Here is a 23,874-nt window from a genome sequence, read left to right on the forward strand (position 1 = left end):
GCCTCCCAAAGTGCTGGGATTACAGGCGTGAGCCACCGCGCCTGGCCTAGAGGATATGTTTTTGTTGTTTTAAGCCATGCAGTTTGTGGCAGTTTGCTACGGCAGCCCCAGGAAACGAATGCATGTGATAATTCAGAAAAAGTGCTCCATGCCATGGTGCTCGGCATGTAGTGAGTGTGAAGGGTTAGCTGTGATTATTGTTGTTATCATTCTTAGTATTACGGTTCAAGGTCGGTTGTGATAGCCACAGATTTGGTCACAGGGAGACCCCTCCAACCTCCCTGGCCTCAAGTCTTGCTGGGGGTGGGATGGGTTCCCTGGTCTTGGTTTCCCATGAGCTCCTGCCCGGAAGGGGTGGCTGTCCTTGTGGCAGTGGCTGACTTCCACGGATCCCTGAGGGGAGGGTTCTGTTGAGGTTGGTGGGGGTGCCCTCCACGACTCCTGGTTGTGGGGAGGGGTGGAGGCTGCCTGGTGTGGCAGCTGCCCAGGGCTGGTTTCTGGAGCACAGCTCAGCAGATGCCTCAGGAACCTGTCTGGCAACAACATTCCTCCACCACTCAGAGCAGCCGGCTGTCACTCGCAGACGCAGCCCGTGTGGTTTTGTAAGGCGCAGACAAGGAACGTCAGCTGCTTCCCAGCAGGGCCCGTGAGTCACTTCGGCAGCTCTGAGCCCAGAGTTTCCCCTGTGGCGGCCAAAACCCTTGCCTCTTGGGCCAGCTTCTGTCCTGCGACCAAAGGCAGGTCTTCTGAGGCCTTCCTCAAGAGGAAGCCAGGAGGGGCAGGCCCCAGGATCCTGAAGACACACAGGAAGACAGATCCCACCGCACTTCCCTACTTCCTCAGGCTTCTGGGTTTGGGGCAAGGAGTGTCATGGTTTGGGTTGAAACTTTTCGGGCCTCAGTTTTCTCACCTGTGAATGGGGATGTTGTGAGAACTTGATGAACTATTAGAAGTGGGAGCACCCTCCCCTTTCCTCTCCCCAGCGGCTCAGGTAGCAGGTCAAATGGTTCAGAGCCGCTGGTAAGAGGATTTGACCACATCCTTCCTGTGGGTACGTGGATGGCCACTCACTAACATCAGGACCAAGGAGGCCTCAGGAGGAAAAGGGACAGGACTCCTGAAGACCCTCACCCCAGGTGAAGTTCAAGAATGTAAAAGCCTGTTTGTAGCAGGGGTGACCCAGCCGAGTTCATCCTTGAATGGACCCCGGGGTATCCGGGCAGCACTCGCCACAGGGCACAGACAACCCAGGCGCCAAGCACTGCATGTGTGCCTGAGGTGGGGGAGTGGCAGGAAAGGAGTCTGGGGGTGTTTGGTGGTGTGTATAGTGAGTCAGAAGAACTTGGTGATCCCACGGACCCAGGCAACTTGGCCGTGGGACAAGCCATGGCTGGGTGGAGTTGAGGGGGCAGACAGACATTTGCTCCCCTTCTCCCAGGCCCCGAATGGAGTATTTAGCAGGAAAACCCACTTCACTTACGTTTTTGGAGCCTCTGTTTCCAACATCAGTTGCAGCAGCCATGTGGGGGTACCCCCAGCCTCCCTGGGGGGGTGACTCAGGCATCAGTGTTGGTCTTGGAGGGCATCCTGGTAGAAGAGTCAGGCCAGGTGCTGATGTGGTCCCAGCTCAGCCAGGTTGGGGGTGATGGGCAGAGAGTCTTGTAAGCAGCCCCTTGGGGCTTTGGAAAATGCTTGGAGGGGATCCTAGAAAACACGTGGCGGTGGGGGGGGTGCGGTTTGGATCTCGAAGCACAGAGATGTACCTGTGGCCTTGAGCTAACAGAAGCAACCCGGAGCTACTCTGGTTACAGATGAGCACAATTCTGCCTCCAGTCAGCCTCCCAGGACCCCCACAGCCTTGGGCACCATTTATCCAGGTGGTTTGTTTGCCACCGGGCTCTGTGCATTGCAGGACTGGTTTGGGCAGAGTCTGTTTCTGTGAGTAGAGACATGGCTGATGTGAGAAGCAAAAGGAGGCCACCCCAAGTCCCCAGCCACAACAGACTACCAGCATCAGCCTCCAAAGATGGTATCACCCCAGCCAGGACAGGGCCAGGCCTGCGTGTTCTAGAGCATGTGCAGAACTCTGTTTCTGCAACTCCTTCCTATCTAAGGTTGGTTCCAGTTCCAGCCATACTTGAATTTTGCTGTTTGAGTGTCTGCTGTGCACTAGGTTTTGTAGCGGACAAAAAAATGGCAATATTAGGCCAGGCATGGTGGCTCACACCTGTAATCCTAGCAGTTTGGGAGGCTGAGGTTCGTGGATTGCTTGAGCTCAGGAGTTCAAGATCAGCCTGGGCAACATGGTGAAACCCCATCTCTACTAAAATACAAACAATTGGGTGTGTTGGTGCATGCCTGTAGTCCCAGCTACTCGGGATGCTGAGACATGAGAATTGCTTGAACCTGGGAGGCAGAGGTTGCAGTGAGCTGAGATCGCACCACTGCACTCCAGCCTGGGTGACAGAGCGTCTGTCTCCAAAAAAAAAAAAAAAAAAGAATGATAGTAATGATAATGATGGTAGTCCTAATGACAGTGACAGTTTCTTCATCTGTAACATGGGATAATTATAGTACCTGCCTCATAGGTGCTGTAAGGATTAAATGGGATACTGCATGTAGAGTACTTAGCACATAATACCTGGCACATAGTACGTGCTCGATAAATGTTACCTGTTAATGAGGAAACTGAGGCTTAGAGAGGTTAGGTGCCTTACCCTAAGTCACACAGCATGGAAGTCTGAATCAGGGACCTCCAATCTGATGTAGGAAACTGACAGTCCCCCACAGTTGTGAATCCAGTACTAGGTGAGCTAAGGGAAGGGGAGGTGGTCCTGGGAGACTTCTGACTAGGTGGTATCAGGAGTCCCCATGGAGGAGGTGATGCTTCCATTGGGCCTCACAGGTAAACGGCTGCAGGTGGAGATGTGGGGGTGTGGGCAGAGCATATGGAAAACTCAAGGACCAGAAAGAGGGTGCCTTGTGGGGTCAGTGGGAGAGAAGGCTGGGCAGGGCAGCTGCAGGCAGATGGTGAAGAGCCCTGAATGCATGCTGAGGAATGACCCACAATGACAAGGACCCCACTGACTGTGCCCTTGAGAGGCAGTGTGGTGCAGTGGTTCAAGACTTGGACTCTGCAGCCAGCCTGCCCCAGTCAAATCTATGGCATGGGGACGGTAGCGGGATGTACAGGAAGAATAAGCAGGAGTGACTGCACAGCCCCTACCCAGTGCCAGGGTAGATCCCTTCACCTCTGCCTACGTGTCTACCAGGGACCGCATGGCTTTTATGTCCAGGAGAGCATGGGGTTCTGTCTTCAGGCTGTGACTCTGGAGATGCCTTGAGTCTCCCGAGTCCCTGGGTCTCTTCCCTCTGAAGGCACGTGCTGCAGAGGCTGTGAGGATGCCAAACCCAGCTGCGGGAGTGGTGCCCGGGTGCAGGGAGTTGCTGGACACACGCAGGATGCCAGGCAGGACGTTGCTTCAGAGCATAGGAAATCCTAATTATTGTCATGCAGGCACTCGGCAGGCATGCAGGTTTGACCCCAGGGCTGGGATTCTCAGAAGGTGGTTAGAGTCTCCATTTGTTCACTTAAGACAGGGGCATCCGGTGCCATTTGCCCCAGGAGGTGGGCATGAAGAGCATAGGACAGGCAGGCGTGGAGGGGGTGGAGTGGCGTGGGGGCAGTGCATGCTTTCTGGGTTATCTGGAGATTTAGACAGGGACACTGTGCCTCCAAGATCCTCTGGGTTCTCCTTTTCCATTTATTTATTTATTTATTTATTTATTGTATTTCGAGACAAGGCCTTGCTTTGTTGTCCAGGCTGGAGTGCAGTGGCGCAATCTCGGCTCACTGCAACCTCCACCTCCTGGGTTCAAGCGATTCTCCTGCCTCAGCCTCCCGAGTAGCTGGGATCACAGGCGTGCACCATTACGCCTGACTAATTTTTGTATTTTCAGTAGAGATGGGATTTCTCCATGTTGAGCAGGCTGGTCTCGAACTCCTGACCTCAGGTCACTAGCTTCAGTCTCCCAAAGTGTTGGGATTACAGGTGTGAGCCACTGTGCCCGGCCAGGTTCTCCTTTTTCAACAGCAAGTTGCCCAAACAGTACAAGTGGAATGAGCTCCTGCCTCTTATTGGCCAGTTTAGCCCTCGTGATGGATCCCTTGCACCTGTGCCCCTGGCTCAGCGTTAGGTCTAGGCTGGAGTTGCCTCTTGGGCAGCTGCATCTGCCTGTGCCCCACGATTGCCAAGCAGACATGGCTGGACCAGTTGTGGGGGGCCCTCAGGGGCAGCAGGTATTCCTTACTCACATTTTCTGGAGTGTTAAGATGTTTCCAGGCAACTGAGAGCGCCCTGGCCAGCCCAGTGTTTCGGTGTTTCCAGTCCAGGCTTTGTTTCCAGGCCCTCCCTGTCTGAGCAACACCTCTTCTCACCCTGACTCATGGGGTCTCTCCCGCTCCGCCTCCAGCCGTTTTCTTGCCACCCTCCCCACATTCCTTCAGGTCCACACACACCTGCCCTTTGATTCATGGCTCTTTCCGCTCCGAGGAGGGCAAGCACCAGAGGCCAGGGCCCCATAATCTTCGTTCAGCAGCTGGAGCCACCGCCTGCCACTGGGTGTCTTCACACACACATTTCCTGGGCTCTGGAGTGAGGCTGCTTAGAGGGGGATGATTGCAGAGGGGCTGGGTGCTGAGGGCCCTATTCCCAGAAGGTAAATCCCAAAGGCAGCTCTGGCCTGACCTCTTTTTTTATTTTTTAAGAGATGGGGGCCCGGGCACGGTGGCTCACGCCTGTAATCCCAGCACTTTGGGAGGCCTAGGCAGGCGGATCATGAGGTCAGGAGATCAAGACCATCCTGGCTAACACGGTGAAACCCCATCTCTACTAAAAATACAAAAAATAAGGCCAGGCGCGGTGGCTCACGCTTGTAATCCCAGCACTTTGGGAGGTCGAGGCGGGTGGATCACAAGGTCAGGAGATCGAGACCACGGTGAAACCCCGTCTCTACTAAAAAAATACAAAAAATTAGCCGGGCGTGGTGGCGGACGCCTGTAGTCCCAACTACTCGGAGAGGCTGAGGTAGCAGAATGGCGTGAACCCGGGAGGCGGAGCTTGCAGTGAGCCGAGATCGCGCCACTGCACTCCAGCCTGGGTGACAGAGCAAGACTCCGTCACCAAAAAAAAAAAAAAAAAAAAAAAAATACAAACAATTAGCCGGGCGAGGTGGTGGGCGCCTGTAGTCCCAGCTACTTGGAAGGCTGAGGCAGGAGAATGGCGTGAACCCCGCGGGGCGGAGCCTGCAGTGAGCCGAGATCGCGCCACTGCACTCCAGCCTCGGCGACAGCCAGACTCCGTCTCAAAAAAAAAGAGATGGGGTCTCGCTCTGTCACCTAGGCTGTAGTGCAGTGGTGTGATCATAGCTCACTGCAGCCTTGAACTCCTGGGCTCAAGTGATTCTCTGGCCTCAATCTTTTTTTTTTTTTTTTTTTGAGACGGGGTCTCACTGTCACCCAGGCTAGAGTGCAGTGGCACAATCACAATCTCGGCTCACTGCAACCTCTGCCTCCCAGGTTCAAGTGATTCTCTGTCTCAGCCTCCCAAGTAGCTGGGTTTACAAGCTTATGCCACCATGCCTGGCTAATTTTTGTATTTTTAGTAGAGACAGGATTTCACCATGTTGGCTAGGCTGGTCTCGAACTCCTGATCTCAAATGATCCACCTACCTCAGCCTCCCAAAGTGCTGGGATTACAGGCGTGAGCCACTCCGCTTGGCCCCACGCCTCAGGCCTTCTAAGTAGCTGGGACCATAGGTATGCACTCCATGCCCAGCTAATTTTTAAATGTTTTTGTAGAAATCGGGTCTTGCCATGTTGCCCAGGCTGGTCTCAAACTCCTGGCCTCAAGTGATCCTCCCTGCTCTGCCTCCCAAACTGCTGGGATTACAGGCGTGAGCCATCGCGCTTAGCCTGACCTCTGTGTAGGTCTCTCTCTCTCCTGTCCTCCCTCCCTCCTTCCTCCTTTCTCTTTTAAACGGCTTTATTGAGATATAATTATCATACCATAACATTCACCTGTTAAAGTGTACAATCCAATAGTTTTTAGTATATTTACAGAGTTGTACACTGTCACCATAATCTAACTTTAGGACATTTTATCACACCCCAAAGAAGCCCCATTCATAGTCACTCCTCATTCTCCCTCCCAGGCCCTGGCAACCACTCAACTACTTTCTTTCAGTGGAGTTCCTTGGAGAGGCAACTGTGAACGGTGAAGCCAGCCCCAGGTACTGAGGTGGGATGCTCCTGCCCTTGGATCAGGCTTTCAGCAAGCAGAATCCCAGAATGAGGACCATCCCTTCCAGCTGGCCCACTCACTTCCTTGTGGCTGTAGCCCTGAGAAGGTCACCAGTCCACCCTCCTCATTTACTCAGGGAGGGGCATGAGACCCAGAACAGGGAGGAAATCTGACCAAGGTCACATCGTGGGTTGGGGACACAGCTCCTGCTGGCAGTACCCACCATCTCTGGCACTCCAAGCTGCCTTCCCACAGCAGCCCCTACACATCCATAGGTCTTCCACTGGCCTCAGTCTCTCCATCTGTACAATGGGAATAATAACACCTACCACACATGCTGTTGCGGGGATTGAATGAAAGCAAAGGTAATCTTGTGTGTAAAGAGTTTTTCCCTGTGCCTGGCATGAAGCTGTCCCTCAGCCCATTGCTGAAGTTGAATTAGATTAAATTCCTGTCTTGGCATTCAGGGCCCTGCACATTCTGGTTGTCTGGGGTGGATGGAAGTTTGTCCCTCCCCTCCCTTGGAAGGTGGCAGATGGAAGCCATGGGAACCGCAGGATCCTTGCTGCTTCCTCTTGGTCACCTGGAAGCTGGTAGTGTCAGCGGGGCGGGCGGGAGTTTGACACTGGTGGCGATGACTAATCACTGAGAGCTGTGGGAGTCTGGTTAATCAGCAGCGTCAAAACTTCCTGTTGCTGTTTGCAAACAAGGGCCACCCCTGGAGGAGGAGGACCAGAGCTAGGGGAGAGGCTGCGCACCATAGAACCTCAGCAAAGCGATGCTACGGTTTAAAGGCAGCAGCAGCAGTGGTGCTAAGAGTTCAGCAGGTGGTCGGGGGCTGTGGCTATGGCTTTCCAGGAGCACGTGGCTTCCCTTATGGCCCCTGTCCCCATCTCCCCACCCAGGAGGAATTTTTTTTTCCCCCAGGAGTAGCTGATTGACTTATTGAAAGGAGCCCCAATGAAGTGCCAGGGTGTGAGAGCAGGAATCATGCTGGTGGCACCAGATGAGACTCATCCATCTAGGATGGGCCAGAGTGTTGGACTGCGGGGTACTGAGGCGTTTCAGGACTGACCTCGGTAGATCTCTGGGGGCTTAAGAGCAGGCAGGGATTGGGAGCTCTGAGTCAGTGCTCTCAGCCCCACCTGGCCTGGCCCAGCAGACAGAAACGCTCCCAGCCTGAGCACCTGGCAGAAGAACCAGATACGCCCCTCTGGTGACAGCCATCGCTCAGAGATCTTTATATATGCCTCATGCCTCCCAGGAGAACCAGCCAGGGCGAGAATTCCAGATCCAAGAGAAAAACTGTAAATTAGCGTGGAAAGTAGTTCTCGTCAAAAAATGCTGCCAACGACTGTGTAAATTTGGTACAGGCCTTCTGAGGGGCAATCTGGCAACATGTTTAGAAAGTGAAAAAAAAATGCTCAGACTCTTTATTCAGAAAGATTTTTTAGGAAATTGACAACCTCTCTTCTCCCTTCCCTCCCCACACCAGGGAATGAACGGGTTGTGTGGGTGGCAATGGTGACAGCAATGCTGTTTATAAAAGTGACAAAAATGGGAGCTACTCAAATATCAGACCCTATGGAATGGCCAGCTCAGTCAGGGCACAGGCTCTCAGTGGAATATTATGCAGCCATTTAAAATAGTTTTTTGCTGGGTGCAGTGGCTCACAGCTGTAGTTCCTGTACACGGGAGGCTGAGGTGGGAGGATTGCTTCAGCTCAGGAGTTTAAGGCTGCAGTGAGCTCTGATCATGCCACCTCACTCCAGCCTGGGTGAGAGAGCGAGACCCCAACTCTAAATAAGTGAATAAATAAAATACTTTTCAGCCATTTTTATTGAGCACTAGGTGTGCCCCAGACACTGGAACCTCCATTCTGAATGTGACCTTGGCCTTATCCTATGATGTCTGCACTTCAGAAAAATGTAGGCATTAGTAGGAAAAAGTGACATGGAAAATGCTTATTATAATAATTTAAAAAAAATTTAGAGATGGGAGTCTAGCTATGTTGGCCAGGCTGACAAACTCCTGGGCTTAAGCGATCCTCCCACCTCTGCCTTCCAAGAAGCTGGGACTACAGGCATGAGCCACCACGCCCAGCACTTACATGATTCAAAGTAAGAAAAGGCAGAGTAAAAAATTCTATCCAGTCTTTGCCTCCCACTATAACTGCAGCTTGTGTTTGCAGAAGCGCCAATTGTGTGCCAGATGCTGGGCTGAGGGTGCTATGTGCTTGCTCCAATTTACATCTCACCATAACTCAATGGGTTAGACACTAGCCCTACTCTCATTTTCACAGGAGGAAACTGAGGCACAGAGGAAGTGACTGAGCCAGTGAATGAGCTCAAACCCAGGTCTGCCTGGACCCAGAACCACCTTTAGCCATACCTCTATACTGTCTCTCCTTAACACAGAAATGACATCAGCTCAAGGTCAGATACTGGAAAGAAAAATCTGGGCCAATGACAATAAGTGAAGGGTGGTGGGATTTGGTGTTTTAGTTTTTGTGTTTTTCCTCTCTCTCTTGATTTCTATTAGATTTGTGCAGAAAAAAAAAATTTAAGTTCAAAAACAAAAACTGCCACCTAGAATTTGCAGCAGGTGGGGAGAAGTGAATGAGGAAGTGGGGAAAAATGCGAAGGATGTTAATAACGCATGTACTGGTTTAGAACCCGGAGCTAGAACAATTTAGGAGCAAGGAGGGAAGTGGCAGACCACTTAGGAGGAGGAGCCCGGTGGCTTCTGGAGGATGGTGGGGGGATCCTGAGGCTGGGAGGCGGGCCGGGGGCGGGGCTTATTTGGCCCTTGCTACTCCCAGGGCGGTTATTGCTAAATCTTTTTATTACCTGGTGCTTACGTCCATTATCTCCTCAATGTTTGCATTCCTCTCATTTTTTTAGACTACAGGAAATGATACAAGGGAAAAAACCCCACAAAGCCTCGGTTGGCTTTTAGCCTTGGAGTGCTAGGAGGGAGGGAATCTCCGCCAAATTCTTCCTTGAGTCATAAAGAGGTTTTAGGTTCCCCTAAACTGAGAGTTAGGGGAGCAAGGTCGAGTTCAGTCTTTCTGGCCAATGCAGAAAGGCAGCCACCATTTGGATATTTTAAAGCAAGGTGGTTTTCTTTTTATTTTCTAGTCCTCTTAGAAGGTTTTTTTTTTTTTTTTTTTGAGACAGGATCTTGCTCTGTTGTCCAGGCTGGAGTACAGTGACATGATCATAGCTTACTGCAGCCTCAAACTCCTGGGCCCACGCCATCCTCCCGCCTCAGCCTCCCGAGTAGCTGGGACCACAAGCCTGCGCCACCATGCCCGGCTTGTTGTTTTGTAGAGACAGGGTCTCAATATGTTGTTCAGGCTGGTCTAGAACTCCTGGCCTCAAGCGATCCTCCTGTCTCCTGAGCCACTGTGCCTGGCCGGCAAGGTGATTTTCTTGGGGGAAAGATTGCCTTGGTTATCTGAAAATGGGAGAACTGTTTTCCCCTGTTAATACAGCTTCTAGAAAGGAAGGGACACAGGGAGCAGGAAGGTGAGAGGGAGAGAAAAGAGTGAGAAAAGTATCATTTGTTTAAATATCACTTGAACACCTAATGCCTGCTGAGCTGGGTCTAGAGCAGACAAGGATGAGAGGAATTTACATTCCAGTCAAGGGACATCCAAGACCACCACCTCTCCATGCCCACTGAGGAGCCTGGCTTCCTGGGAGCTTGCAGCTGTGAGCCTTCTGCCAGACCCCCTGAGGTGCTCAGGTTGAGTCACGTGCCCAAGACCTGCAGTTGGTGACATGCAAAGCCGGAAACCAAATTCATGCTTATGGGGCTGGGTGCAGGGCCAGGCTCTTCGCCTCCAAGAGCTCCTCCACAGGGTTTTTTTTTTTTTTTAGACAAAGTCTTGCTCTGTTGCCCAGGCTGGAGTGCAGTGGCATGATCTTTGCTCACTGCAACCTCCACCTCCTGGGTTCAAGCAATTCTCCTGCCTCAGCCTCCTGAGTAGCTGGGATTACAGGCGCCCGCCAGCACATCGGGTAATTTTTGTGTTTTTAATAGAGATGAGGTTTCACCATGTTGGCCAGGCTGGTCTCGAACTGCTGACCTCAGATGATTGCCCGCCTCAGCCTCCCAAAGTGCTGGGATTACAGGCGTGAGCCACCGCGTCCAGCCTCCTCCGCAGTTCTTTCTGCAGTGCTCATGGTGAATGATTTCAGAGGGATTGGAAGATTGGAAGATGTGGATTCAAAAAAGCAGCTAATTGGGTCAAGATTACTTAATATGCGGCTCACTCCAGAATGAGTTTCTCCAACTTCAGTAAATGTTCTGTTACCCAGAAGCATGAGAGGACACACTTTTCACAGCTGCAGGGCACTCCTTCCTGACCACATGGAAATAATTGCTAAGGAGCCTTCTCTTACTTCCTTTTGGTAGACATTATCATTACTTTACATGGGAAGAAAGTCTGTTTGGGTACATTTCATGCACCTGTTCTTCCCTTCTGAATTCTACGGGATCTATGGATTTATTCAATGAACATGTCTGTGATACCAGGCCCTGAGCTGGGGTCAGCTGAGGCTTTCCCTGTGATCAAGTAATGAAAGGGTCCTGTCCTGAAGGAGCAGATGGTATACACAGGAACGCCGTCATGATCCAGGGTCGGGGATGCTGCAGGGGGTGGGTTGAGCCCGCCTGCTGGTGCCTGGGAGGGTCAAGGAAGGTGACCTCTAAACTTGAAGGAGGGACAAGCAGGTATGGAATTGGCCAGGTAAGGGTTAGTGGAGGCAGATGAGAATGGGGTGAAGGAGAGGGGCTTTCCAGGCAGGGAGAAAGCAACATTTGCAAAGGCTCGGAGAAGACTTGATCTCAGGTTAAATCATTTAAAATGGGAAAATCGTGTAAATCTTATCTGTGTTTTACTCTGGGTTGCTATGAGAATCAGATTAAACACAATCTGACTTTTCATTCCCCTTCTTTCCTTCCCTTTGGGGAGCGGAACTCTCAGGCTCTTGGCCACTTCTCTGATGAATGCCTGAGCAGTAAGGGGTTTCCGGCCCTTTGAACACAAAGATGGGCCAGGCGTGGTGGCTCATGCTTGTAATCCCAGCACTTTGGGAGGCTGAGGCAGGCAGATCACCTGAGGTCAGGAGTTCAAAAGCAGCCTGGCCAACATGGCAAAACCCTGTCTCTACTAAAAATACAAAAATTAGCCGGGTGTGGTGGCGCATGCCTGTAATCCCAGCCACACGGGAGGCTGAGGCAGGAGAATCGCTTGAACCCAGGAGGCAGAGATTCCAGTGAGCCGAGATTGCGCCACTGCACTCCAGCCTGGGCGACAGAGTGAGACTATGTCTCAAAAAAAAAAAAAGTCTATGGGCATACCATCGTGAACACACCTGATCTTGTCTGAACACAAAGATGGTGCTGCTAGTCCCTGCCTGGGGATGGGGTGGATGTGGGCGCGGAATTGCAGTGTTCTGGACACTGTCTTTTGTCTGGCCCTCCCTGAGACAGCTGTGCCTCTGCCAGAGTTCGGCAGGAAGGGTCAAGGCTGAGGCTGAACCCAAGAGTCCTCCCTCAAGGGTTTAGGACTTCAGTGTTGGGATCGCCAGGTTTCAGCAAAACTTCCACCTTCCCTGGGGCCCGGAGAGTTGGCAGCCTCCTATGTAAATCATCAGCGAAGTTTCTGGGTTAGAAATGACCTTGGAGTCGGTATGTAGTTCCTGGTGACATTGTACATTCTTAAATTCCAACAACTGGGATGGGCATGGTATGGTGGCTCATGCAAATAATCCCAGCACTTTGGGAGGCTGAAGCAGGATGATTGCTTGAGGCTAAGATTCTGAGACCAGCCAGGGCGACAGAGCTAGACCCCGACTCCACACAATAGATTTTTTTTTAAAATTGAGTCATGCTGGGCACAGTGACTCACGCCTGCAATCCCAACACTTTGGGAGGCCGAGGCGGGTGGATCACTTGAGGTCAGGAGTTCGAAACCAGCCTGGCCAACATGGTGAAACCCTGTCTCTACCAAAAATATAAAAAATTAGCTAGGTGTGGTGGTGTGCGCCTGTAATCCCACTGCACTCCAGCTTGGGTGACAGAGCGAGCCTCCATCTCAAAAAAAAAAAAAAAAAATTGAGTCAGGCACAGTGATTCACATCTTCACATCTGTAATCCCAGGACTTTGGAAAGCCGAGGTAGAAGGATCCCTTGAGCCCAGGAGTTTGAGACCAGCCTGGGCAACATAGTGAGACACCCCCATCTCTACTTAAAAAAAAAAAAAAAATTAGCTAGGCACAGTGGTGTGTGCCTGTAGTCCCAGCTACTCAGGAGGCTAAGGTGGGAGGATCACTTGATCCCGGGAGTTTGGGGCTATAGTGAGCTGTGATTGCATCACTGCACTCCAGCCTGGGCAACAGATCAAGATCTTGTCTCAAAAATGCAACAACCATGAAACAAGTAGTTTTTACATTTCAAATCGGAGTTTTGCTAGAATTCCAAAAATACAACCTCCTTACACTTCAATTTTCTTTTTCCTTCGCTGGTGCTTTGATCTTAATAAGTTGTTATACCCATATGCATCTGATAGCACTGTGTGAGTACCTATTGGAGTCATAGCTCTATCACACACTTTATTTGTGAACAAACTTTCTGAGGCTCAGTTTCCTTTCCTGAAACACGGGAATATGACAGTACTGGTGTTCATAGGGTGTTCAGGGTTAAATGGGATTTTGTTTATAAAGAGCTTAGTGCCATGCCTGACAGTGTTAGCTTCAATAATGGCATCTATTATGTACACAGAAAAAAAAAAAGACTTCTAAAGTGTTGGCAGCATTTATCTCCAGTGTGTGGGATATGGTTACAATGAACATCTATTACTTTTGTAATCAAAGCAAAAGAACAATAAATGTTATTATTAATTTAAAAATCTGGGTTTGGCTTTGGTGGGAAGGACCTACAGTTAATGTCAATGTACTCAATCCCTGAGTAAGAAAAAGTCGCCAGTTTTGCACCAGGACTTTAAAGACAAACATTCTGCCCTCCCCGTCCCCTGCCCCATCAACTCATAGGGAGTATAATCAAGGGAGATAGATACTAAATCAGAATTCTAGAGACATTTTGCCTTCATCCACCCTTGCAGTCCCCTGGTTCACTGCTGTTTGGAGGGCAGGCAGAGGAATTCAGAGATCTTAACTCCCCAAATAAGGCTTTCTCTCCCATTGGAAGAGTTCTCCGGTGTGGTGTTCAGCTGGAAATCTAACTCTCTAGGGAATGATTCCAAGAGCGTTACATTCACCCTCTATCGGGCCTTCACTGAGGAATCTCAGTTGGCAAATAAAGCATGCACTAGGCTGCTTCCAGCTGGGGGACTGTGACTGTCCTGCTCTGGCGTCCAGAACAATCTGAGGCCCAGGCCCTTGGCTCTGTCGCTGGTCGAGATTCTTGACTGGCAGCCCAGCGCCTGGGCGGCAGCAGGAGATAGAACCCACCTGGAGTTGCCCGACCCCCTCCAGTCCTCTCCTTCATCTTCTTGGGCCATCCCCTGACAAACAGGAAAGGGCAGAGTACCCACCCTCCTGGGATTATCTGCAGAACCATCAGCCTGCATGGGCTGGCTTCAGAGTGACTTGCTTTCTCCTCTTCCGCACCCGGGGGTGTGGAGAGTGACGGAGAATATTGCTGCTGGCTCTGGAATAAAATGCTGCCTCTGTTTGGGAGACAAAGAACAGAGTGGCTCCTCCAGGTCAGCTGTCTCTCCCGGCTGGCAGGCCCCTGGCCTCCCCCAGGCCTCTTCTGAGGCTCTAGGTGCCCCAGGAGCAGGGCCTTCTGCAGCAAGGCCGGGAACTGCTGCACCATTGGTGTGTTTTCACTGGAACCTGAAGGAATGTTTTACCTTAAGGGACTCCAGGCAGCTTCCTTGCTGGGAAGATATTCATTTGCTGGGGTGGGGCTGGGGGTGCAGAGGTAGGAAGTGCTGTGGCTAGGAGGCGGCCTGGCCAGCGAGTAGGTGGTGGAGCCAGTGAGAGGGTGTGCGCTGTAAAACAGTGTGAGTGCATGTACGCCAGCGCGTGCAAGGACACGGTAAGGGATGTACATGTACTGTCTCGTAAGAGCTTGTGTGTGTGTTGGGATGGGAAGACACGTACTGGTATGAAGTGTATGTGTGAGTACTCGCGTGGAAGTTTTGCACTCGGGTTTGAAGCTGTGCAAAAGTACGCATGGCTCACCAGGTGTGGGGCTGTGTGGGCTGTCTCGTGTGTGCCAGCCAGTGTGCAGGCATGTTTTGTGAGAGCCTTCAGGGAACGCATGAGCACGTGTGCCAGTGCGAGTGCGGGACGCGGGGAGGCGGGAGAGCCCGAGTAGGAGGCCCCGCGAAGGAGTGGGAGTGGGAGTGGGAGTGGGAGCGCCGGCGGGAGACCTGCGGGGGCGCGCCCGGCCTGACGCGTGCGCGCCAGTGCGCGTGAGTGCGGGCGCGCGCCGCCGCCCCCCGCCGGGGTCGGAGCCGGTTGCCATGGGAACACGCCGCGGCCCGAGTTAATCATTTCCTGTGGAAAGTGTGCGGGAGGGGCGCGAGCGGGCTGGCAGAGGAGGAGGCGGCGGCGTGGAGCTGCCTCCTGCCGGCGGGCCGGGCCGGGCCGAGCCCCGGGCGCTGCGGCGACGCCTGGATCCTGCCTCCGCCAGGCCGGTGAGTGGGGGGCCCGGGCGCGCTGGGTGCGGGCGGGGTGCTGGGCTCCGCCCGGCCCGCCGTTCGGGGCGCCGCGTCCGGGCCGGCCCTGCCCTCGGGACCCCTCTGCCCGGACCCGCTAGGGGCGCAGGGAGGGAAAGGCCCGGGAGACCCAGCCCTGCGAGGTCCCCTCCAGCGCCGTTCAGCACGAGTCGAGGACCTTGCTGGAAGCTGGGCACGGGGGCGGCGTGTCCCACGGGATCCGAGCAGCCTCAGGACCCCGTTTGGATTTTATTGAACGAGAAGAGCGCAGACCCTCCCCGGGATCGGCGTGTCAATCGGCGCCGCCCTCTCCCCTTCCTGGCGTCTCCCCCACCCTCAGGGCTCCCTGGAAGGCTGCCGTTGGGTGCCTCCCACCACGTCCCTTGGGGAGTTCGCTTTTGCCCTGGCAGGGCCTGGGGCGGGGTGCGCCCGCCCAGAGGTTAGGAAGCAGGGCCTTGGCCGGTGCCCTCCGGGCAGTGAGGAATCGGGCCATTGACAGCCGCAGCAGTTGTGAGGGTCTCAGCAGGGAGGGCGATCCCAGGACCACCCCCTTAAGCCCCGCATTGCTAGTTAGAGCAGAACTCTGGCTGGTGCAGTGAAGGGCCTGGTCCTGGGAGGTATTAAAGAGGAAGCTGTGTTTAATTAAATTCTGGAGTACCATTTACTGCCACCCACCCACCACCTCCATACCCCAACACTGTCTCAAAATTGCGGGTTGTGGCCACCCCTGGTCTTTCACCTTCCCCGGCTTTTCCTCTGCCTGAACAGGGTGAGCACCCATTCTTTCCCAGATGTGTATTCCCCATGCCCTTGTTAAAGTAGCCGTCTCCTTGACCAGGGAGAGTCATTTGCTAGGAATGCAGCCTCAGAATGGGGCCCTGCATTTGCAGTGACTGGACTTTAGGGGCACAGGGTGGTGAGTTCTGCTGTTCATAGGGGCACTAGGGAGCAGAGGGTTTGAAATCTGGGTTGCCCTGGAAAGCCCAGGATAGGTGATGGTGTGCAGGGAGGTGGCATTCCCTGTACAACTTCCTTGACCTTCTGCCTGCTCTCCCAGGGGGACCAAGCCCTGCTTGCTGCAGTCTCTGGGCAGCTGTCCAGCCTGTCCCCCCAATCTTTGCAATGTCCCTGATCTAGGGCAGGGGGAGTATTGCAGCTCTGCTGTCCTGGTCTAAACCCAGAGAGGCAGAGACCCTCTTCCCCACCCAGGCCCTCTGCATTCACCCACCACTGGAGCAAAGTCACTGAAAAATAAAATTTTGGAGCTCTTTGTATATGCCAGTATTGTTCTGAACACTTGGCCTTGTCTAATCTTTAGAGCAACCCTATAAGATGGTGTTCTCCCCATTTTATAGATGGAGATAATGAGGTACGGAGAGGCAAAGTAATTCTCCCAAGGTCAGACATCTAATAAACAGGGGAGCCAGGTTCTGAACCAGTCCCACTGCCTCCCCCACGAATCTTAGGTTGGTAGAAGTCCCCGGACACCAGGTTTCATCTCAGATGCCCATGTAAATGAGAGAGAGTGCTGCTTTCTTGGCCCAGAACCCTGGGCTTAAGATTCCTTGATACTTTTGACCTTCACACCCCGAGGCTGCTAAATTCAGCTGCTTTTTCCTCATCAGGATCTAGCACACGCCCTTCCTCTTTCTTCCTGATATCTTCCTGGCTGCCTCCTCCACTTCCCTTCCTGATAACCACAGAAACACTATCTCCTCCTGTCCCTGCCCCTCAGACTGAGCTGAGCTGATCTCCCTGAAAGTCTTCTCTGTCCACTGTGGAGTCAGCCTCCAGTGCCCTGCACCATCTCACCTTCCCAGCAGCCGAGCCTGCAGATGGACCTGTCTTGCTCCTTCCCTTGCCCATTGGACAGCTGGTCTGCAGGGTTGGTTGTGTGCCCAGCTCTGTGCCAAGCAGCCTGGAGAAGAGGACATTTGGCTGCTCCCCTTGGTTTCTTCCACGCCACACTGGTCCATCTCAGTTTCCTCAGTGGAGCTGGCCCAGGTATTTAGATCAGCCTCTGCCCTGTCCTTTGGCCCACATTCCCGTCCCCTTCCCAGTAAGACTGAACCCAGGAGCCTCCTAGTTGTTCTCAGTCAAGGAAGGAAGAGACCATGGCTTCCTCGCCAGGTGCCTGGCATTCTTCCAGGGTTGGGCTCTGCAAACATCAGACACCAGATCTTCAGGCCCCTAACCCCTGGACCCTTTATTTTATTATTTATGTATTTTTTGCCTCTCAGTGCTTTAGTCACTCCTGTCTCTCTGTCTCCCCAACATGCTCAACTCTCCCCCTATTCTAGACACCACATCCTCTCCTTCCCATCCTAGCCAAACACCCCCAAGGAGAAGAAGGAAGTGGCTGCTTCCTCCCCCAGCTCCCGCCCCACTCTTTGAGCCCTCCCAAGTTTGCCATCTGCCCTTCTCCCTCCACGGGCTCAGGCTTTCTGCCTGTCTGGGCTTTCAGTCCTCCACGTCTCTGTGGCATGATGCACTGGGCACTGACCAACCTCTCCTTCCCACTTACACTTCAGTCACTTCTGAAAACTCTATACTTGCCTGGAGCTCCTGTCCCTCTCTCACCTTCCTTCTGCAGCTTTCCACCCCCCCGTGAGCCCTGTTATTGCATGGCTGTCTCCTCTTGCTCAAGCTTTGATGATTGCCTCCTCACCTGTGGCATTGGTGGCCCTGTTTAGCTCTGAGTCTGTGTCCACCCCTGACCTCTCTTCCAGGCTTCAGTTCAAGCTTTTGTGTGCGTTCATTTCAGAATGTTCACCCCACAAGCCATCCCAGAGTGCTTAGTGTGGGTGCAGCTGCAGGCTGTTTGCAGTGGGGCTGCAAACATGAATGTGTGTGGGCCCATAGTGGGTCAGGGGAGGTGGACACCCTTCAAATAGCTATCTTCACTTCCTGGCAGGAAGTGGCCATTGCAGTGAGGGATGGGGAGAGTAGTTGACAGCCCAGGAAGCTCCACTAGGAAGTCCTTCACTAACCCCCACCTCAATCTTAAAACCCCATGTTGCCTCGCCAAGCTGACTTCGCTTCTTCTGTAAATGACATTACTGTCTGAGTCTGGGACTGTAGCATGATCACCTTAAATGTCCTCAAGGTTGCTTTGCACACAGTAGGTGCTCAATAAAGACTTGTGCAGGGAATACCTGAGCTCTGTTCATTTGTTCAGTTCATGAGGGACCTATCCCTGCCTGAAGCTTTCTATCCCTGACCAATGCTCCATGCCCCCCTCCATTCCCCACACCACCTGGTGCCTGGCCCGCACCTGCCGCCTCCAGTAGCCTGCTCAGACTATGAGGGTTTTTTTGAAGTGTTTATCTCCCTTCTGACTGGGAGCTTTCAGGCCTCATCTCTTCTGATCCAAAAGGACTCCTGGCAGATGCCTGGCACCCAGTAGGCATTATTAAATGAAGACTGAATGAATCTTTGTATCTCAACACCCATACGGTGCCTGCCACATGCTAGGCACAGAGCGCAGCCTAGTCGAATACATGAATGAGAACTTGCTGTATATAGACTTCACTTGTCATTGGCCACAGTCAGGGCCCTTTTGAGTCCCTCCTCAGTGAAATGTTAATATTCAGAGCATTCACTGTTCTGCTGACAGGCCTTAGGCAGAGGAGCCTGAAGCCTAAGGGTTAAGCATGTGGTTAAGTGCAATTAGAAAATTAGATGTCTTGGAGGAAAAGGATTAGACTTACGGAGATGCTGGAGATGCTGCTGACTTGCGGTGCCTCCTCTGTGTGGGGCTAGGACCTGGCTTGTCCTCAGGCTCCAGGCTCAGCTCGGAAGGGCTCAGGTGTGGGGTCTCAGGCACAGCTGACATGCTCCTTTCCCACTTCGGAGCCTCCGTATTCGGAAACAAATACCCCCAAAAGTCAGCAGGCCCCATTTCATCCTGTGAGCCCTAGGGTCTTTGGGGGACAGTGCAGTTGGAGCTGCTGCCCTGGGTAACCAGCGACCGGTGGGGCATAGACCCTTCCAGATGGCTGGCTCTGCCCGAGGTGCAGTTGTGCTGGTCCGCGGTCTTCAAGCTTATCTCCCCTTGTTCTCTCCGCAGGCTGCCCGGTGCCCCGAGGAGGCTTCTGAGCCCCAGGCCATGGTCCCCTCTCGCAGGACGTGGAACCTGGGAGCCACGCCCTCGCTGCGGGGCCTGTGGAGAGTGGGCCGGGCCCCGGAGCCCGAGCCGGGGATGGCTCGCCCCGCCCCAGCCCCAGCCCCAGCCAGCCCGGCCGCCCGCCCTTTCCCACACACCGGTCCGGGGAGGTTGAGAACTGGTGAGTCCGCATTTTTAAAATGCCTCTTTATTTCCCTTCCTTCCTCCAGATACCAGAGATGAGACTGAGGTTTCTCACCGGTTCCTAAGCCCAGTCAGAGCTGTCAGGTAATTACAGGGTAACCGACAGCCTAGAGCCGGGCGGGCGTGGAGCCGGAGCGTCAGTCTCGCCGGGCGCTCCTTCCCTGCGCCCCTGTCTGGAAAAGAGGAGACCTGGAAGCCGGGTTAAACTTTAACACGGGTCGGGCACAAAGCAGGGGGAATCAGCTGCGTTCTCTCTGGCCAAGCTGGTCAGAGCTCTGCGGGCTGCCGTCCTTGGCCAAGAGCGTGTGGGCTCGCTCCGGTCTCTGCCTAGGCTGGTAAACAAGGTAGGTGAAGTGGCTGCCCGGGCACCAAGCGCAGCTGACACTTGATCCTGCCTGGGCTGGCCCCTGGACGGCGTTGGGAGTGGACCGAGGCTGCTCAGGAACGTGGCCTGGCGGGGCTTGGGGGCCATGCGCTCATTTCAGGTGCTTCTGTAGAGACCCTGACAGCAGGTGGGCAGAGGTCCCAGAGTCTTGGCCCCCACTGTACCCCCTGGGGAGCTGTCAGTGCCAGCTCGCCTTTCTGGGTCATGTCCCCCGGTGCTGCGAAAGTCAAGAAGTGAGCGGCTTCTCTGATTCAGGGCAGGGACTGGATTGGCGGGGCTGGGGAGCTGTCCATGACCCTCTCCCGAGGCGTGGGCAGGTCGCCCTGGTAGTGTGGGGGAGAGAGGGCTCTCCAGGCAAGGTGCCTTGAGGGGTCTGCTCCCTGTCCCTCGTGACCAAAGGAACAGGGTCTAGACTGCCGGCCTGTGAGAGCTAGCAGAGTCCCTCTGGGCCATCAGGTCCAAGCCCCTTGGTGCACAGAACGGGAAACTGAGGCCAGAGAGGGCACACAGCAAACTCCTGTTCACCCCTCTCTCCCACCACACTTGTGCTGTCAGTGGCAGCTGGACTGATGCCTTCCGAGGTCTCTCTGCTTCTATGGTTGTCTGGGGCTGGCTGCTCCCCAGGCAGCACAGCCAGGCTGGGGATGACCCAGGGGCCTCGGGAAAAGCCTGGGCTTTTGGGCCAGGTAGCCCGTTGTCTGAAAGGGGCAGAGGATGGCCTCTACCCCATAAGGTTGTCCTAAGGATTACAAATGTAATATGAATGAGTATTGCTTTTCTGGTAAAACAAAAACATTTTCCCTTAGAAAACTTAAAACACATAGAAAAATATCAAAAAGGGAAATAAAAATCACAAGCTAGTCACTGAACATTTTATGTAGTGCCTTCTAGTTGTGTGTGTCTGTGTGTGTGTGCATGCATATAGGTCTTTGAAATATTGTGTTATTTCAGCTTTCTAACCTGAAGGAAAAAATTGGGTATTATGAAGATTATATGACCATACAGACTTTTATCCACTTAAAAAATTTAAGGCAAAGGTCAGATGAAATCCTGTGTGTGAAATGCAAGCGCCGTGCCTGCCACTGGGCCTCAGCCAGCTCAGCTGCCCCAGGCCCCTCTGAGCCCCCTGACCAACCCCCATATTGCCACCCTGAGAGTCGGCTGGCAGAGGTTTGGTTAGCACATGGGATTTGAATCCTGGCTCCCTGTGACCCTGGGCACATTAACCCTTCCGGGCTTCCGGTTCTTTGCCTGTCAGGTGGGGAGAATGCCCCCCACCTCCCTGGGGAGTTTTGAGGAGCTGATGGCTACTGTAGTCCTATTGGCCTGTACTGTGGGCCCTTTCTGTGTGCCTGGCACTACGTGGGCACCACGTGTCTCTCATCCCATTTAATCCTTATCACAGGGCTGTGAAGTTGTCCCCATTTTATTGACAAGCAAACTGAGGATCAAGAAGATGTGTAAAGGCTGGGTGCTGTGGCTCACGCCTGTAATCCTAGCACTTTGGGAGGCTGAGGCGGGCAGATCACTTGAGGTTAGGAGTTCAAGACCAGCCTGGTCAACATGGTGAAACTCCGTATCTACTAAAAATACAAAAATTAGTTGGGCTGGTGGTGCGCACCTGTAATCCCAGCTACTCGGGAGGCTGAGGTATAAGAATCGCTTGAACCCGGGAGGTGGAGGTTGCAGTGAGCCAACATCGCACCACTGTACTCCAGCCTGGGCAACAGAGAGAGGCCCTGTCTCAAAAAAAAAAGAACGTGTGTAAGGCCTGAAAAGCACTTGGCCCAGTGGCTGGGACTCGGGATATTGTTACGCCCTAGGGTAGTGGCTCTACAGTGTGTCTCATGACTCGTGAGGCTGGCCCCCATCCCACCCTGTTCAGCTCTGCAGGTGGAGGTGGGTGGCTGGGGCATTGCTGCCGCAGCCCACCCTCTCTCCCATGGGTGAGGGAGGCAGTGTGTCAGAGGCACAAGGGGATGCACGTTAGCTGGTTCTGAATACGCTTGGGGAGGCAACGGAGGCTGGGCCACCTGGTGTGGATTTGGTCTTAATGAAGTCAGGGAAGAAATTGCCACCTAGAGGCAGCTGGGGTAATAAAGCAATAGCCCCTGTGCAAGTCCTCAAAGCTTCATGCAGGCTGGCTGGCATCGGCTTCCGTCCGCTGCCCTGCTGAGCAGATGCCTGCCCCAAAAGCCACTGTGGGGATAGGGGAGCCTCCGGTGGGGTATTGGGCCCCCTCCAGAAGAGAATCTTTGGGCGGCTTTTGGTAAGGAAGGAGCATAGCCCCTGCCCCGAGCCAGGCCTTCCCCTCTGCAGGGCAGGCGTGTAAGGCTGTGTGAGCCCCTCCTGGCCACATTTGGACCAGCCAGGGATGTGTGAAAGCTGAGCTCAGCTGCGGCCCTGGCCAGTGATCCATGGCTAGCAGTCTTCGGCCAGTGGTCGGAGTGTCTCACCTATCTCTCTGTCCTGGGACAGGGCGTGGAAAAGATACCCCAGTCTGCGGTGACGAGGACTCCAGTGCCCGAAGTGCAGCTCGCCCAGCCCTAGCTCAGTGCCGAGCCCTTAGCGTGGACTGGGCTGGCCCCGGAAGCCCCCACGGGCTCTACCTGACCCTGCAGGTAAGCACTGGGGCCTTCCAGGCTGTGTGTGCCTTGGCTCTCTGAGCTCCAGTGGCTGGGTTCCTGCCAGGCTTCTGGGGGTAGGAAGCACCTGGGGAGAGCCGGGGACCCACCTCACACCTCTCTGCTAGGCTCCTCATGACCCCTCTGCCTGGGAGCCTGCTTTATTAAGTCAGATAAGGGAAATCTCACAGGAGCTGACAGGAGCTTTTCAGCCATGCCCTGGCTGAGGTGTTAAAATGGGAAGCACGTGGGCCTTAGCTGAGATGGGCAGAGCTTGGAGAAGTTATTGGGAAAACAGGCAGGTTTGGGGTAGTTGATTATTCTGAAACATGATTATGTGAGTATTTCCTTGTATTTCCTTGGGAATATTTCCTTGTTTGAAGTGAGAATTCAAAGCTAGATGGGGGATTCACTAAAACTTGGGGTCTTCTCCCTTGCAGTTATCACCAAGTGACTTTAAAAAGACAAAGTAAGGCTAGTCACAGTGGCTCAGGCCTGTAATCTCACCACTTTGGGAGGCTGAGATGGGGGGATCGCTTGAGCCCAGGAGTTCACGACCAGCCTGGACAATATAGTGAGACCCCATCTCTACAAAAAGAAAAATAAAAAAATAGCTGGGCATGGTGGTTCCTATAGTCCCAGCTACTCAGGAGGCTGGGGTGGGAGAATCGCGTGAGCCCAGGAGGTTGAGGCTGCGGTGATTGCACCACTGCACTCCAGCCTGGGTGACAGAGTGAGACCCTGTCTCAAAAAAAAAAAAAAGAAAAGAAAAAGGATAAACTTTACATATGTATGTATATTTGGCTGTAGAAATAATACATAATGATAATAGTAATAAGAGCTACTGTTTATCAAACACGGACTTTATGCCAGGCATTAAAAGATCTCATATTAGTCCTCTTCATACTCATAACAATCTCAGGATACAGTATTTGATCTGAGCTTTATAGATGAGGATGTGGAGGCTCAGAGAGGTTAAGTTACTCGCTTCTGGTCACATATTCGACCATTCAACACAACTAGCAACAGGGCAGAGATACAGTTATCCAGAAACTGCCTCTCGTAGTCCTCTATCTTTGAGAAATCCACTATTAAGTATTTGGTGTTTATTTATTTATCTTTCCTATATAGAACCACTTAATTAAATTTATATGATTTTTATTTTTGAGATGGAGTCTCATTCACTCTGTTGCCCAGGCTGGAGTGCAGTGGCGTGATCTTGGCTGTAATATTCTCCTCTCAAGTTCAAGTGATTCTCCCACCTCAGCCTCCTGAGTAGCTGGGATTACAGGTGTGCACCACCACACCTGGCTAATTTTTGTATTTTTAGTAGAGATAAGGTTTCACCATTTCACCACATTGGCCAGGCTGGTCTTGAACTCTTTTTTTTTTTTTTGAGACAGAGTCTCGCTCTGTTGCCCAGGCTGGAGTGCAATGGCATGATCTCAGCTCACTGCAACCTCCGCCTCCCGGATTCAAGTGATTCTCCTGTCTCAGCCTCCCAAGTAGCTGAGATTACAGGCGTGTGCCACCATGCCCAGCTAATGTTTGTATTT

General features: G+C 53.1%; 2 protein-coding genes across 4 annotated transcripts in view; one reads left to right on the top strand and one right to left on the bottom strand.

Annotated features, from left to right (window-relative positions):
• Positions 1 to 1,556: 1,556 nt before the first annotated feature.
• Positions 1,557 to 6,707, bottom strand: LOC101177718. Its single transcript, XM_030796283.1, has 3 exons — positions 6,628 to 6,707; positions 3,262 to 3,480; positions 1,557 to 1,704 (listed from the first exon to the last, which is right to left on the bottom strand). The coding sequence occupies exons 1-3, from the start codon at positions 6,705 to 6,707 to the stop codon at positions 1,557 to 1,559; spliced, it is 447 nt and encodes a 148-aa protein (XP_030652143.1).
• Positions 6,708 to 14,087: 7,380 nt separating this feature from the next.
• Positions 14,088 to 23,874, top strand: part of KIFC3 (kinesin family member C3) — a 44,860-nt gene continuing 35,073 nt past the window's right edge. The window contains exons 1-3 of one of the 3 annotated variants that reach the window (XM_030796295.1): positions 14,088 to 14,152; positions 19,070 to 19,286; positions 22,173 to 22,315. In XM_030796295.1, the coding sequence (XP_030652155.1) occupies positions 19,109 to 19,286; positions 22,173 to 22,315 (321 nt within the window). In that variant the 5' untranslated portion in view covers positions 14,088 to 14,152; positions 19,070 to 19,108. Of the gene's footprint in view, positions 14,153 to 14,738; positions 14,980 to 19,069; positions 19,287 to 19,335; positions 19,394 to 22,172; positions 22,316 to 23,874 lie in introns of those variants that run through there. The other 2 variants (XM_030796291.1, XM_030796307.1) reach the window with 2 other exon arrangements.

Source organism: Nomascus leucogenys, chromosome 2 (genome assembly GCF_006542625.1).
Source record: "Nomascus leucogenys isolate Asia chromosome 2, Asia_NLE_v1, whole genome shotgun sequence".
NCBI lineage: Eukaryota > Metazoa > Chordata > Mammalia > Primates > Hylobatidae > Nomascus > Nomascus leucogenys.